The sequence below is a fragment of the Triticum aestivum genome, chromosome 2B (genome assembly GCF_018294505.1).
Source record: "Triticum aestivum cultivar Chinese Spring chromosome 2B, IWGSC CS RefSeq v2.1, whole genome shotgun sequence".
NCBI lineage: Eukaryota > Viridiplantae > Streptophyta > Magnoliopsida > Poales > Poaceae > Triticum > Triticum aestivum.
This window is the reverse complement of record NC_057798.1, coordinates 236,927,654-236,938,621: the sequence shown is the minus strand read 5'-3', so window position 1 is coordinate 236,938,621 and position 10,968 is coordinate 236,927,654. Positions and strand designations below refer to the sequence as shown.

Sequence of the window (10,968 nt, the reverse complement as noted above, 5' to 3'; positions counted from 1 at the left end):
TGCAGCGCATCAAACCGTCCATGCTAGAGCAAAAGTGGATAGCACCGTTCAATCCTCCATGGTGTTCGTCTGGCAACTGTCGTCCGCACAGTAGTTTCAATGTTTTGTTTTGTGTGCTACCAATGGTAATACGTACGTAGTACAGTTGTAGTACTCCGTATTATTACATGTATATATGCAAGGGCATGGATGAAAAATGGAGAAAGTTTGTATGGTGGCGTATAGCATGGTGGGAGGGTGGGAGGTGAGTCCGAGGCGTTTCGTGTACACGTAGCGAGAGCAATCCAGACGCTGGGTACTACTACTACTTTTCTGCGACTCGCTTTAAAAGCCTCCTCCTCCTCGCCTCGCCTCGCCCCTCCTCCCCCTCCGCTCGCTCGCTCGCTCGCCATATTTCCCTGCGCCCCCACGATTCCCACGCCTCCCCAAAACCCCCCCTCGCCCGCCCGCCCCGCCCCCCGCACCGCCGGCCTAGGGTTCCGGCCATGTCCTCGTCGGGGCCGCCGAACCCCATCGCGCCCGCGCACGCCACTGTCCTCACCGGCACCCCCATGTCGGTGCAGCCCCAGCCCAAGCCTCCCCCGCCGCCGCAGCAGCCGTCCGGCTCCGCCGCGCCGCCGCCGTCCCAGCAGCCGCAGCCGCAGCACCAACGGCAGCAGCAGCAGCAGCAGGGCCCTCCGCCCGCCTCGCTCCAGCAGCAGCCCAGGATCTGCTTCAACGCGCACTGCAAGGACCCCAAATCCGAGGGCCCGCGCCGCCGCGGCTGGCGCCTCCGCTCCGGCGACTACGCCGAGCTCTGCGACCGATGCTAGTACGTACGGTAACCCTTCTCTAATCGAATCTCCTGCCCCTCCCTCCCTCCGCCCCAATCGCGCCCGCTCGATTCGTGCGGCCGGGGAGAGCTCGCTCGCTCCCTCCCTCCGCCCCCCCGGAGGCGGATTCGCCTATGGCGCACACCGGATCTACGTGGAGTGATCGCTACGTCGGCGCGATTTCGGCGGATACGCGGGGGTTTTCTGTAAAGTTGGTGGTTTCCGGGAGCGCTTTGACTTGCGTACGACGACTCCTGGTGCCTGATGCATGCATGCATGTGTGTTTTCTGTTTTCTGTGAGCAGTGGTTCGTTCGAGCATGGGACCTTCTGCGAGACATTCCACTCGGAGGTGGCCGGATGGAGGAAATGCGAAGCGTGCGGGAAGGTGCGTACGCCTGCATGCTGCTGATTCTCCAGCCTTTGGCTCTTGTCGTGATTTGTGCTTGCTGATTGATCCGTTACTGTATTTCGGTTCTTGCTGGGCAGAGGCTACATTGTGGGTGCATCGTCTCGGTCCATGCGTATGCGCTGCTTGATGCCGGTGGAGTTGACTGCATCCTATGTGCTCGCAAGTCCTATGCGGCAATGGTATGGCATCAATTTTTTTCACTCCTGCGTAAGAATTTACTACTATTGGGCTGATGGCAACGAGGAAACTATCTTATGAAAATATGCTGTCTCTGTTTTGCATGCCGGCACTTTAAGCTGGTGAACTCTGATCAATTTGCATGTGCAGAGATTTTACGAATTTGCATTTGGATGGTTTGCAGAATGGTTTCACCTGCACCTAGTTATGCTCACCTCATTTCTGGTGTACATTCGAACTGAAAACATCCATCATTCATAGCTGTACCATAGCTATGCTGTTTGGTTGCCAGCATTAGTTAGGTGCAATCCTGATGTTATCTGTCTGATGCCCCGTTTCTACTTTTCGCATGCGATTTACCCAAAGCTGGCAATTGATTTATGCGAAGGATGTCTCTATTAGGCGTTGAAGTGTTTATATTTGCTGAAGCTGCAGGAGCTTTGCAATTTTCTTGTGTTCTGTGAAGTTCATATTCTAACCCTTGGTGATGCTAATTGTTTCTTATGCTTGTTAGGCACCAAGTCAGATGTGGTCAACTCCTACTGTGCATATGTCTCAAAATGTTGCTGACAGAAAAGACAGTTATGTAAAGAGTTGGAGACCTCCTACGGGCCAGATTTCAAGTCAGTGGCGACAGAATCACCAGCTGTGGAACATGTCCACTATACAGGCGGACTTGCAGCAACGTCTAGCTTATGAGTTTGATAGGCCAAGTGGCAGTGAAAAATTACCTCCAGGGCGCACTTTTATTCATGCCCAGGAAAAGAAATCCGATGACATGCATGACAGACCAACAACACCTGCTGGCATGGGCCTGATTATAAGGGACAGATATGCCAATGGGCTCGGACAGCAAACAAGCATGGACCCGACACACTCCTCTACGCCCTACCAGAGAGAAGGACCAAATCCAAATAGCCTTCATGATCCTAGTCACCATGTAGGAGAAAGCGACCCTTTGTCTTCAAGGAAAGGGATAATTTCAGATGGTGGTTCTACTGTATCTACTGGCTTTAAGCTTGATCCACATCATCCATCCATTCTAAAGGATGATGCGGCGTCAACCCTGCCGACAATGGGTGGCTACACTATCACTAATTATCCACCGGTACCTGGACGAAGCGACCATCTCAGAATCATACCTAATAATCCGCAACAACCACCCACCACGGTGCCCCTCTCAGTAGTGCAAAAACAGTTCTATTCCCATAGTGTCATTGAGCCCAACTACCAAGCGCAATTCCGTAATGGAAAGCCCAGAATGGATCCAAAGGCGAGATCAGAATTACTTCCCCGCTACTGGCCTAGAATAACAGATAAAGAGCTACAGCACTTATCGGGAGAGTATCCAAAAAACTCTAAGTATCTTCATGAGCAATTTCCTCTTAGACAATATATTCCTCTCTATTCTAGTAATTAATAATAACATAAGCTCATTTTTTTTAATAATGACATCTTGAATTATATCAAACTTATTTTTTTTAAAAGACTTATTATCTATATGTAAGTGTCTCCTTAACACTCCTACAGTTCGAATTCTGTTATCACTCCTTTGTTCGAGAAAATGTTAAGTGCCAGTGATGCTGGTCGAATTGGTCGTTTGGTGTTGCCAAAGAAATGCGCCGAGGTAAGTTGATTCACATGTCATTCTTAATTATACCTATGTTAATTTGTAGATTCTCCATGATTAAATTATGTTAAGGCTACTGTCCATGGAAATTTTCTTTCACTGTTGCTTACTTATTCTTGATGTATGGTAACATGATCCTGGAAAACACAAAGATCCCGGGCTTCAAGGAGATCGTTTTTAAAGAATTCGGGAAACACATTTTGGAGTTCCAAAAATCTTGATTTTTCTTCACAAGTGCATGTGGATGTTCACTACGCACTTGTAGAATTTCATGAAGAAATATGATTAGTTGTGTCCTACACCTAGATCTATTGATGTAATATTTTTCTGTTATATAGATCAACACATTCTTTTTGCAGCGCACAAATTAAAAGGACACATCTACATGTACACAGGGCCTGTTTCCAAAATCTTCTGTAACTTCTACTCCCTTTGTTCCTAAATATAAGACATTTTGGTAGTTCAAATTGATTGAACTACCCAAACGTCTTATATTTAGGAACGGAGAGAGTAGTTATGATTTTTTATATTTTGGAAAAATCTGGACTCGTCATGATCCATTCTTTTCTCGTTACTTGGTTTGCTAACTAATCTTGAACCATATTATTTTTGTCAGTAATCCAATGAGCTAGATTAACCTGATCTGTGACTAAGTTCTGTAGAATGGTGGTATCAGCAACTAATCTTCTGCCCAGATGTTTTAAATAAAAGTAGAGTTTGCTGGAGAAAACATGTTTGAATTTTGAAGCCTTATTATAATAGGATATGTATGGATTTTTTATACTACCTCCGTTCCTAAATATAAGTCTTTCTAGAGATTCCAAAATATGTCTATATACATCCGTATGTAGTCCATATTGAAATCTCTAGAAAGATTTATATTTAGGAACGGAGGGAGTAGGTGTTTTAGTTCTTAGAGAACCACCCTCATGAAAAATCATTTTGTATAGGCATACTTCCCTCCAATCTCTCAGCCAGAAGGGCTTCCCTTAAAAGTTCAGGATGCCAGTGGTAAGGAATGGGTGTTCCAGTTCCGTTTCTGGCCCAATAATAACAGCAGGATGTATGTATTGGAGGGTGTCACACCTTGCATTCAGTCGATGCACTTACAAGCGGGCGATACAGGTAGATATCCTGTCTTAAAAACATGCAATTCACTAGATGTCGAATATATTAGCTTAATATAAAACCTATGAGTAGTAGCGTTACTTAGCATGGGTATAACAAATTAGTACCCCATTATTTTTTTCCTTGTACCATGATATCACACAGTACACATCTTGTACAGATAGAAATACCATGATCTGGCAATGTTTCTTATCCACTAGATTGGGGCATGCGATTGTAATTCGTTGTTATATCCTGTTTGCTGTTCTATTACACTAATGCTACCTTTCTTAATAATATTACCTGTCCTGATCCTATATTTGAATTGTTGGTGTCTTGATTTACATATCTTCTCCATATCATATGTAAATTTCCCTTATTCAACCCTCAATTTTTGCCAAAGGTCATCATCCAGTCTCAAGCTCTAGTACCGTGTAAAATGCACCCTCGAGCTTGTAAAGACCACCCACCCCTTGGGTCCATCCCAAGCTGTTTGTGCTGATTTGAATGTCACATGCGGACATCAAACAATTAACAGAAAAAAAATGAAGGGATTCTCATGTCAGTCTTCTCCATCTCCTCTCCTGTCTTCTTTACTATGTCTCTTTTCACCCTATTTCTCAGGGCCACCAGTATCTAGACTCCCTATTCATGGCCTCTCCACCCCCACACCAGCACCCTCCACCATGTCCGCTGTCCTTGTCACCATTGCGCCATGTTATGCTCTTGCCGTAGTTGCACTGCATCCATATCACAGCTGTACAGCACAGCCTCCACATTTTTCCCATGACAGACACTGTTTCTGATGACACCGAAGAGATGTGGATCACTACAACAACTAGAATGGCTTGATAGGGCTAGGTTGACGGGTTAATAAAATTGATAGACTACTCATATCAACAAGGAATTCCTTATTTTCTGGGAGTCCATCCGCAAAGAACCTCAAAGTTAAGCGTGCTTGGCTTGGATTAATTTGAGGGTGGGTGACCGACTGGGAAGTTGATCCTGGGTGTGCACAAGTGAGGACAAAATATGCAGGAAAGACCATAGTTACCTGATTCGCAATTCGCCCGGTTCGCAATTTGAATTTGTGATTCGGAGTTAGCTATATCTACCGAGTCGGATTCGACGGGGGGTACACATCTCCGATTCGCGAATCGTAGAAGGGGTTTGCGAACCCGGCAATTATGACTCGCCGCCTCTATTATAGTGTATTTTTCTTTTATATGGAGACGTACACACTAGGTGGGCCACATCTGATCCATGTACGTGACAAAAGAACGGCCCATTAAGCCCACTAGAGAATAGAAACCCAATATGAAAGAACAGACCATTAAGCCCACTAGAGAATGGAAACCCAATATGCTGGCTTTAGGTTGAGACTTCCTAGCGATCCCAGCCGCCACACACGCAGCACGCACACATCTTCTACTCTCATGGCTTCAGGCATGCAATCTCTTCACTGTTCTTATTCTAGCACGTCTCTCCCTTCGCGCTCGTGCTCTAGCGGATGTAGGAGACGAATGAGGAGAGAACTTGACCGGTTAGGGTTCGGCGAATTGGGCACCGATTTCCGTTCGAACCGACCGAATTCGAACTCCGATCTGGGTTGTTAGATCTAGATCGGAGTTCGAGGCCTCTCCCAGTGAATCTGGTAACTACGGGAAAGACTCATGTAGGTCTGTGGGGCCAGTCTAGATCCTAGGTGGTAGCCAGGCGTAGCAGCCTTATACCCGGTAGCCAGTCCGGGGATCATTACACATTATGTGGCTATGTTGGAGCGGCAGCTTCAAAGCAGGCCTTGACAGGAAGGAGGGCCACCATGTTAGTTAAGACCACCACTGTCAATGACAACCACTTTGGAATGTTAGTGAAGGGTAAAGTCAATGGTCTTAAGAATTTGAGATTGTTTCGAAACATTGTTAGGTTGAAAAGGATTTGGGCAATAGCTGAAGGCTGCAATGGTCTTTTTCCCTTCTCATTTGCGATTCACTTTTTTTATTTTAGTTTTTTCTTAAGAAAGTGGTCATGTGTTTTGCTGATAACTCATCCCGTGTAAATATTGTTCAGTAAGTTTCAGCCGAATAGATCCTGAAGGGAAGCTGGTCATGGGATTCAGAAAGACAAAGACTCAAGAACAGGTACGGTGTTACTTAAGTATGTTGTGTTGTGGCTCCCCTGGAGGATAGCTCTAAAATTCAATCTTTTGTTACAGTTCATGCAGCTTGTATATTGCTATTTGCTTGAACGGATGGTCGAATGCAGATTCAATTGTGTTCTTTTGTTTGCTTAATGCCTGATGAAGTATTATCATATACATGCATAGAGCATGTCTCCATTCTTGACAATTTAGATGTTCTGCTGCATCCTGTTGTACCGTCAAGTCTTAAGATCTCCTGTTCATATGCTAGAGCTTTTATCAACCAAAATCAGATATCATAGCTATGCTGGCTATTGACAAAATAATTGCTGGAATAGTTTGTTTGACTATAAGTTTACATATGTTGATCAGATATTCCGTCAGGAAGAACCAACAAAGCCTGCAAATGCTGCACCAAATCTTCCAGATGTGAATGTTAATGTCACTGCTCCAGATTCTAGTCCGAACTCTTCGTTAGTGCGACCAAATAAAGTCAACACAGAGAACAAAGACTCTAGCCCTGTGGAACAAGCTGCCTCTAAAATAGACAAAGGTGGAGTAGCACAGAAAGAAGGGTCGGGAACTGTTCGCACATCCCCCGGACCTGTGAAGAGAAAAGCAACTTCTATCGGTCCAAAGATTAAACGGTTCCGGATCGATAACGAGGAATCCATGGAATTGAAGATAACATGGGAGGAGGCTCAAGAATTGCTTCGCCCTCCCCTGAAGGCCCCTTCGGTTGTTATTGTTGATGGCCATGAGTTTGAGGAATATGAGGTATGTCATTCTTCTCAAATATCACTTGGTAGTCTTTCATCTGTTCCGAAAAAAAAATTTGGTCTTGTGATAAATAGTACTCCCTCCGATCCAAAAAAATGTCACACTTTTGAACTAGTTTTGAACTAAGGTTATTTCAAAACTGTGACACTCTTTGGATCGGAGGGAGTAGTACATATGTTTATTCTGATATTTTATTTTGTGGCACATAGCTTACCAGTGAACTTGTATTATTACATGATTTATTTTCTCTTATGTACTCCCTCTGTCCCAAAATATAAGAATGTTTTTTACACTAGCATAGTATCAAAAACGTTCTTATATTTTGGGACGGAGGGAGTACTTGTTATGAAAAGACTAAAAACCTACACGTTTTTCGCAGGAGCCACCAGTACTTGGGAGGAAGACATATTTTGTGACTGACCAATCAGGGTAATGTTTTCAGGCTGATTTTTCTTGGCATGTGCATTTGACATGTGTGTAGAGATGGAACAAATGAGGCCTCCTTTTCTTATTGAAACGAATGCTTAATCCAACAGTCTGCTCAACATATTTATCTACTTACCTTTTTCTGTCAGTGAGTTCCTTGCTGTGCTCTAGCCTCTAGGTTTTAGTTGCAACATGTAATAATTGACCTCCGTGTTCCTATCTGGGAGTGGTGAAATTCCAGTGCCAAAACCTAGGCTGCCATATATCAATCTATCTGTAAGATTTCCCGCATTGTTAACTTCTGCTTGCTTCTTATAGTTTATTTATTTTATCAGTGAGAATCATCAGTGGGCTCAGTGTGAGGATTGTTCCAAATGGCGGAAACTGCCAGTAGACGCCCTTTTACCCTCTAAGTGGACCTGCTCCGACAATAAATGGGATCCTGAAAGGTGACATACTGTTTTGTGTTGGCTGATTATTTCGTTATCATCGTACATTTTTATCTAGTTTCACTCGTATTGTTTATTATGACTAGCTAACAGTACAATACTGTACTAGTTACTGGTACAAAGATGAACCATCTTTACAAATTATAATTATCTAATCCTCAAAAATAGCAAATCGTGTTTAGGTAAAAAAAGTTACCTTTCAAGTGGATATGCCGTAAAAGACATGTTTTTTTTGAGGTTGAGAACTAGTATTCTTATTTTCCTGATATGTTCTCGTGGTCAACAACAATCATGTATCTGATCTACGTGCCATCAAAATACGAGGAAAGAACCCCAGACAGAGTCACTGATATTCTTGACAATGTGCAACTTACAGTTAACTTCATAAGGAAAATAATTATCCCTCAAACAAGTCCTCTCTGGGCACAGATGGGCCTTTTTCGTATTAGTGCTAGAGAATGCCACATGTATTTACTATGTAGTGTGCCAAATTGAAGCATATCTATTTTTACTGAAAGCTACAGAACACCATAGAGAAATTGTGTTACAACACAAGTGGCTGAAATCTCTTACCCAACTGGATGTTCATAAACTTCTTTATTATTGAGCTCAACAATAGTAACTATCTTGCCACCGAGGGAAGAATGATTTGCTCCTACTTATATTTTAGCTGTTGAGCTGATTGTTGTTTTTGTTTCTAGGACGACTTGTGTCTCTCCACAAGAGGCAAGCATGGAGGAACTTGCAGAACTGATTCCTATAAAAGCAGGTATGGTGGCCTGGAAAGATTTATGAATGGTTATGCAGAAGTTGAATTTTATTACTCCCTACTAAAGTTATACTAAAGCAGTGACAATTAATATGGATCGGAGGGCGTAGTGGTTATACTAAAGATGAATTACAGAGGGATATTTCTTTTAGATATCCACTATAACAACAAATGAACATCCGAAGGTGTAAAGGAGAACCAATCAAATGTCTACCATTACAAGATGTGCCAAAGACATAGCGTAGTCTTAGGTTATGTATGGTTGCGAGCTACAATTTGCCATGGCTAACCCTAACCTCCAATTGTGGATTGCCACACGTTCTCAGCCGCATAGCCCATATAGTATACATCATAGACATAACTTTTTGTCAACTTTTGCCACATTGCCTGAGGTTAGTTGTGGCCTGGACCTTGAACCAAAGTACTCCCTCCGTTTTTATTTACTCTGCATATTAGAGTTGACTGAAGTCAAACTTCGTAGAGTTTGACCAAGTTTATAGAAAACAATATAGACATTTATCATAATAAATCTATACGATGTGAAAGTACATTCAATAATGAATCTAATGTTGTTGATTTGTTATTGTATATCTTAATATTTTTGTTTATAAACATGGTCAAAGTTTGCAAAGCTTGACTTTGACCAAAGCTAATATGCGAACTAAATAAAAACGGAGGGAGTACATGTTAACTAAAATCAACACGCCGGTTCCCTCAGTTATGTTGGGATTTAGACGATGCTCTTTTTATTGTATTAATTTCAAGACTCGCTAGAATCATGTTCAGTGGATGTTTAGGTAATGCATCCTCTAAGTTATCCCTGTTTGCGCAAAGACATTGTGATTATCTTGTGTTTGAAACTCTTGTTGAAGAATAGTATGTTGGAGGTAACACTGTACCATTATGTAATGGCTACTACATATAATAATAGCTTTTGCTTAATTGACATTGCAGGTGCTGCAAAAAAGGCTAAACTTAGGATGGATACTGATAGTATTGATGTTTCGGATGGGCTGGACACTCTGGCAAACCTTGCTATTCTTGGTGAGGGCGAATCTCTTCCGTCCCAGCCAACTACCAAGCACCCCCGACATCGCCCTGGCTGCTCGTGCATTGTCTGCATTCAGCCTCCTAGCGGGAAGGGACCAAAGCACAAGCAGACGTGCACCTGCAATGTATGTATGACGGTGCGCCGTCGTTTTAGGACACTGATGCTTCGGCGTGAGAAGCGTGCGTCTGAGAAAGAATCGGATGAGCTACCTCGCAAGAAAGAGCAAGGCCAGTCGAGCGAGTCGATTCCACAAGATCCCCTGCCGGCTAGCACCAGTCCTAGTAGCACTCCCCAGAAGGTGAGCGGAAATGGTGATGACGCGGAAGAAGCCATGGAGCATACCATGGCATCCTCTCCTATGAAGAACCAGATTGACCTGAACATCCAGCCTGAACGGGAAGACGAGCAATCACCAAAATCAGATGCGGTCGGTGCAATGAGACTTCCCCGAGAGAACGCAGCCTAGTGCGGCTCACCGTAGTGGCGAAAGTGGTGATAGATAACAGCAGATTGAAAACTGTCTATACCAATGGAGATATGCGGCGCCTGGAGTTGTAGTGTAGGTGTTATTACATTTTCCATACAAAAGGATCTAGTTTCCTTCCTGTTGCGGGGGACATATTTCCCGGTGTTGATGCTATATCGTGTATACCATAGATCAGTCGGTTGGTGCTGTAGGCAGGCCCCGTTGTAGGTGTTGCCTACCCTGTATGTATGTGTATTGTAAGAGCAGCGCTCTTCGGCACCATGTCAGCGGCATAATTTATTCATGTATCGACTCAACCATCCCCAACTAGTACGTGCTTCTAATGTCAAAACTCAGATAACAAGCACTAGTTCTGTGGAGCTTTTGCGGTGGGTGGGTCGGGGGTGGGGGCAAACCCTCATTTGTTCGTGGACGCAATCTTGTTCCGAAGTTGTTTGGACACATGCATATGATTGCTGTGGACGCCGAGAGAGAAGAAAAATAAATAAAGAGAAACTGTAGTCCCGGACATGGTGGGCTGTTTGGACACCCTCGACGTCTTCATTTTCTTCTGACATAATATGAGCTGGATTTGAGGGTTTGCGAACAACATGGTTTTTTCCCTTGTCTCTCATGTCCGACATGTTTGTATGGACATATGGGGTTTCATTTTCTTCTCACATATATGGGCTAGATTTGAGGGTTTGCGAATAACATGGGTTTTCCCTTGTCTCATGTCCGACATGTTTGT

General features: G+C 43.8%; 1 protein-coding gene across 2 annotated transcripts; it reads left to right on the top strand.

Moving 5' to 3' along the window:
* The first annotated feature begins 360 nt into the window (after positions 1-360).
* LOC123044544 (B3 domain-containing protein Os07g0563300) lies at positions 361-10,521 on the top strand. Of its 2 annotated transcripts, none has more exons than XM_044467313.1 (12): positions 361-811; positions 1,117-1,198; positions 1,300-1,401; positions 1,914-2,761; positions 2,930-3,026; positions 3,980-4,154; positions 6,207-6,277; positions 6,649-7,053; positions 7,436-7,485; positions 7,818-7,931; positions 8,633-8,700; positions 9,655-10,521. In XM_044467313.1, exons 1-12 carry the CDS (start codon positions 486-488, stop codon positions 10,215-10,217), a joined length of 2,901 nt encoding a protein of 966 aa, XP_044323248.1. In that variant the 5' UTR covers positions 361-485; the 3' UTR covers positions 10,218-10,521. The 2 variants fall into 2 exon arrangements, with proteins under 2 accessions (XP_044323248.1, XP_044323249.1); XM_044467314.1 differs by having other exon boundaries at positions 448-811; positions 1,914-2,743.
* The last annotated feature ends 447 nt before the right edge of the window (positions 10,522-10,968 follow it).

Excerpts from the sequence above, each read along its gene's own strand:
- LOC123044544 (XM_044467313.1), top strand. The coding sequence starts at position 486 with ATGTCCTCGTCGGGGCCGCCGAACCCCATCGCGCCCGCGCACGCCACT. Across the intron at positions 1,402-1,913 it reads GCAAGTCCTATGCGGCAATG|GCACCAAGTCAGATGTGGTC; the intron begins GTATGGCATCAA and ends TATGCTTGTTAG. Across the intron at positions 7,486-7,817 it reads TTTGTGACTGACCAATCAGG|TGAGAATCATCAGTGGGCTC; the intron begins GTAATGTTTTCA and ends TTATTTTATCAG.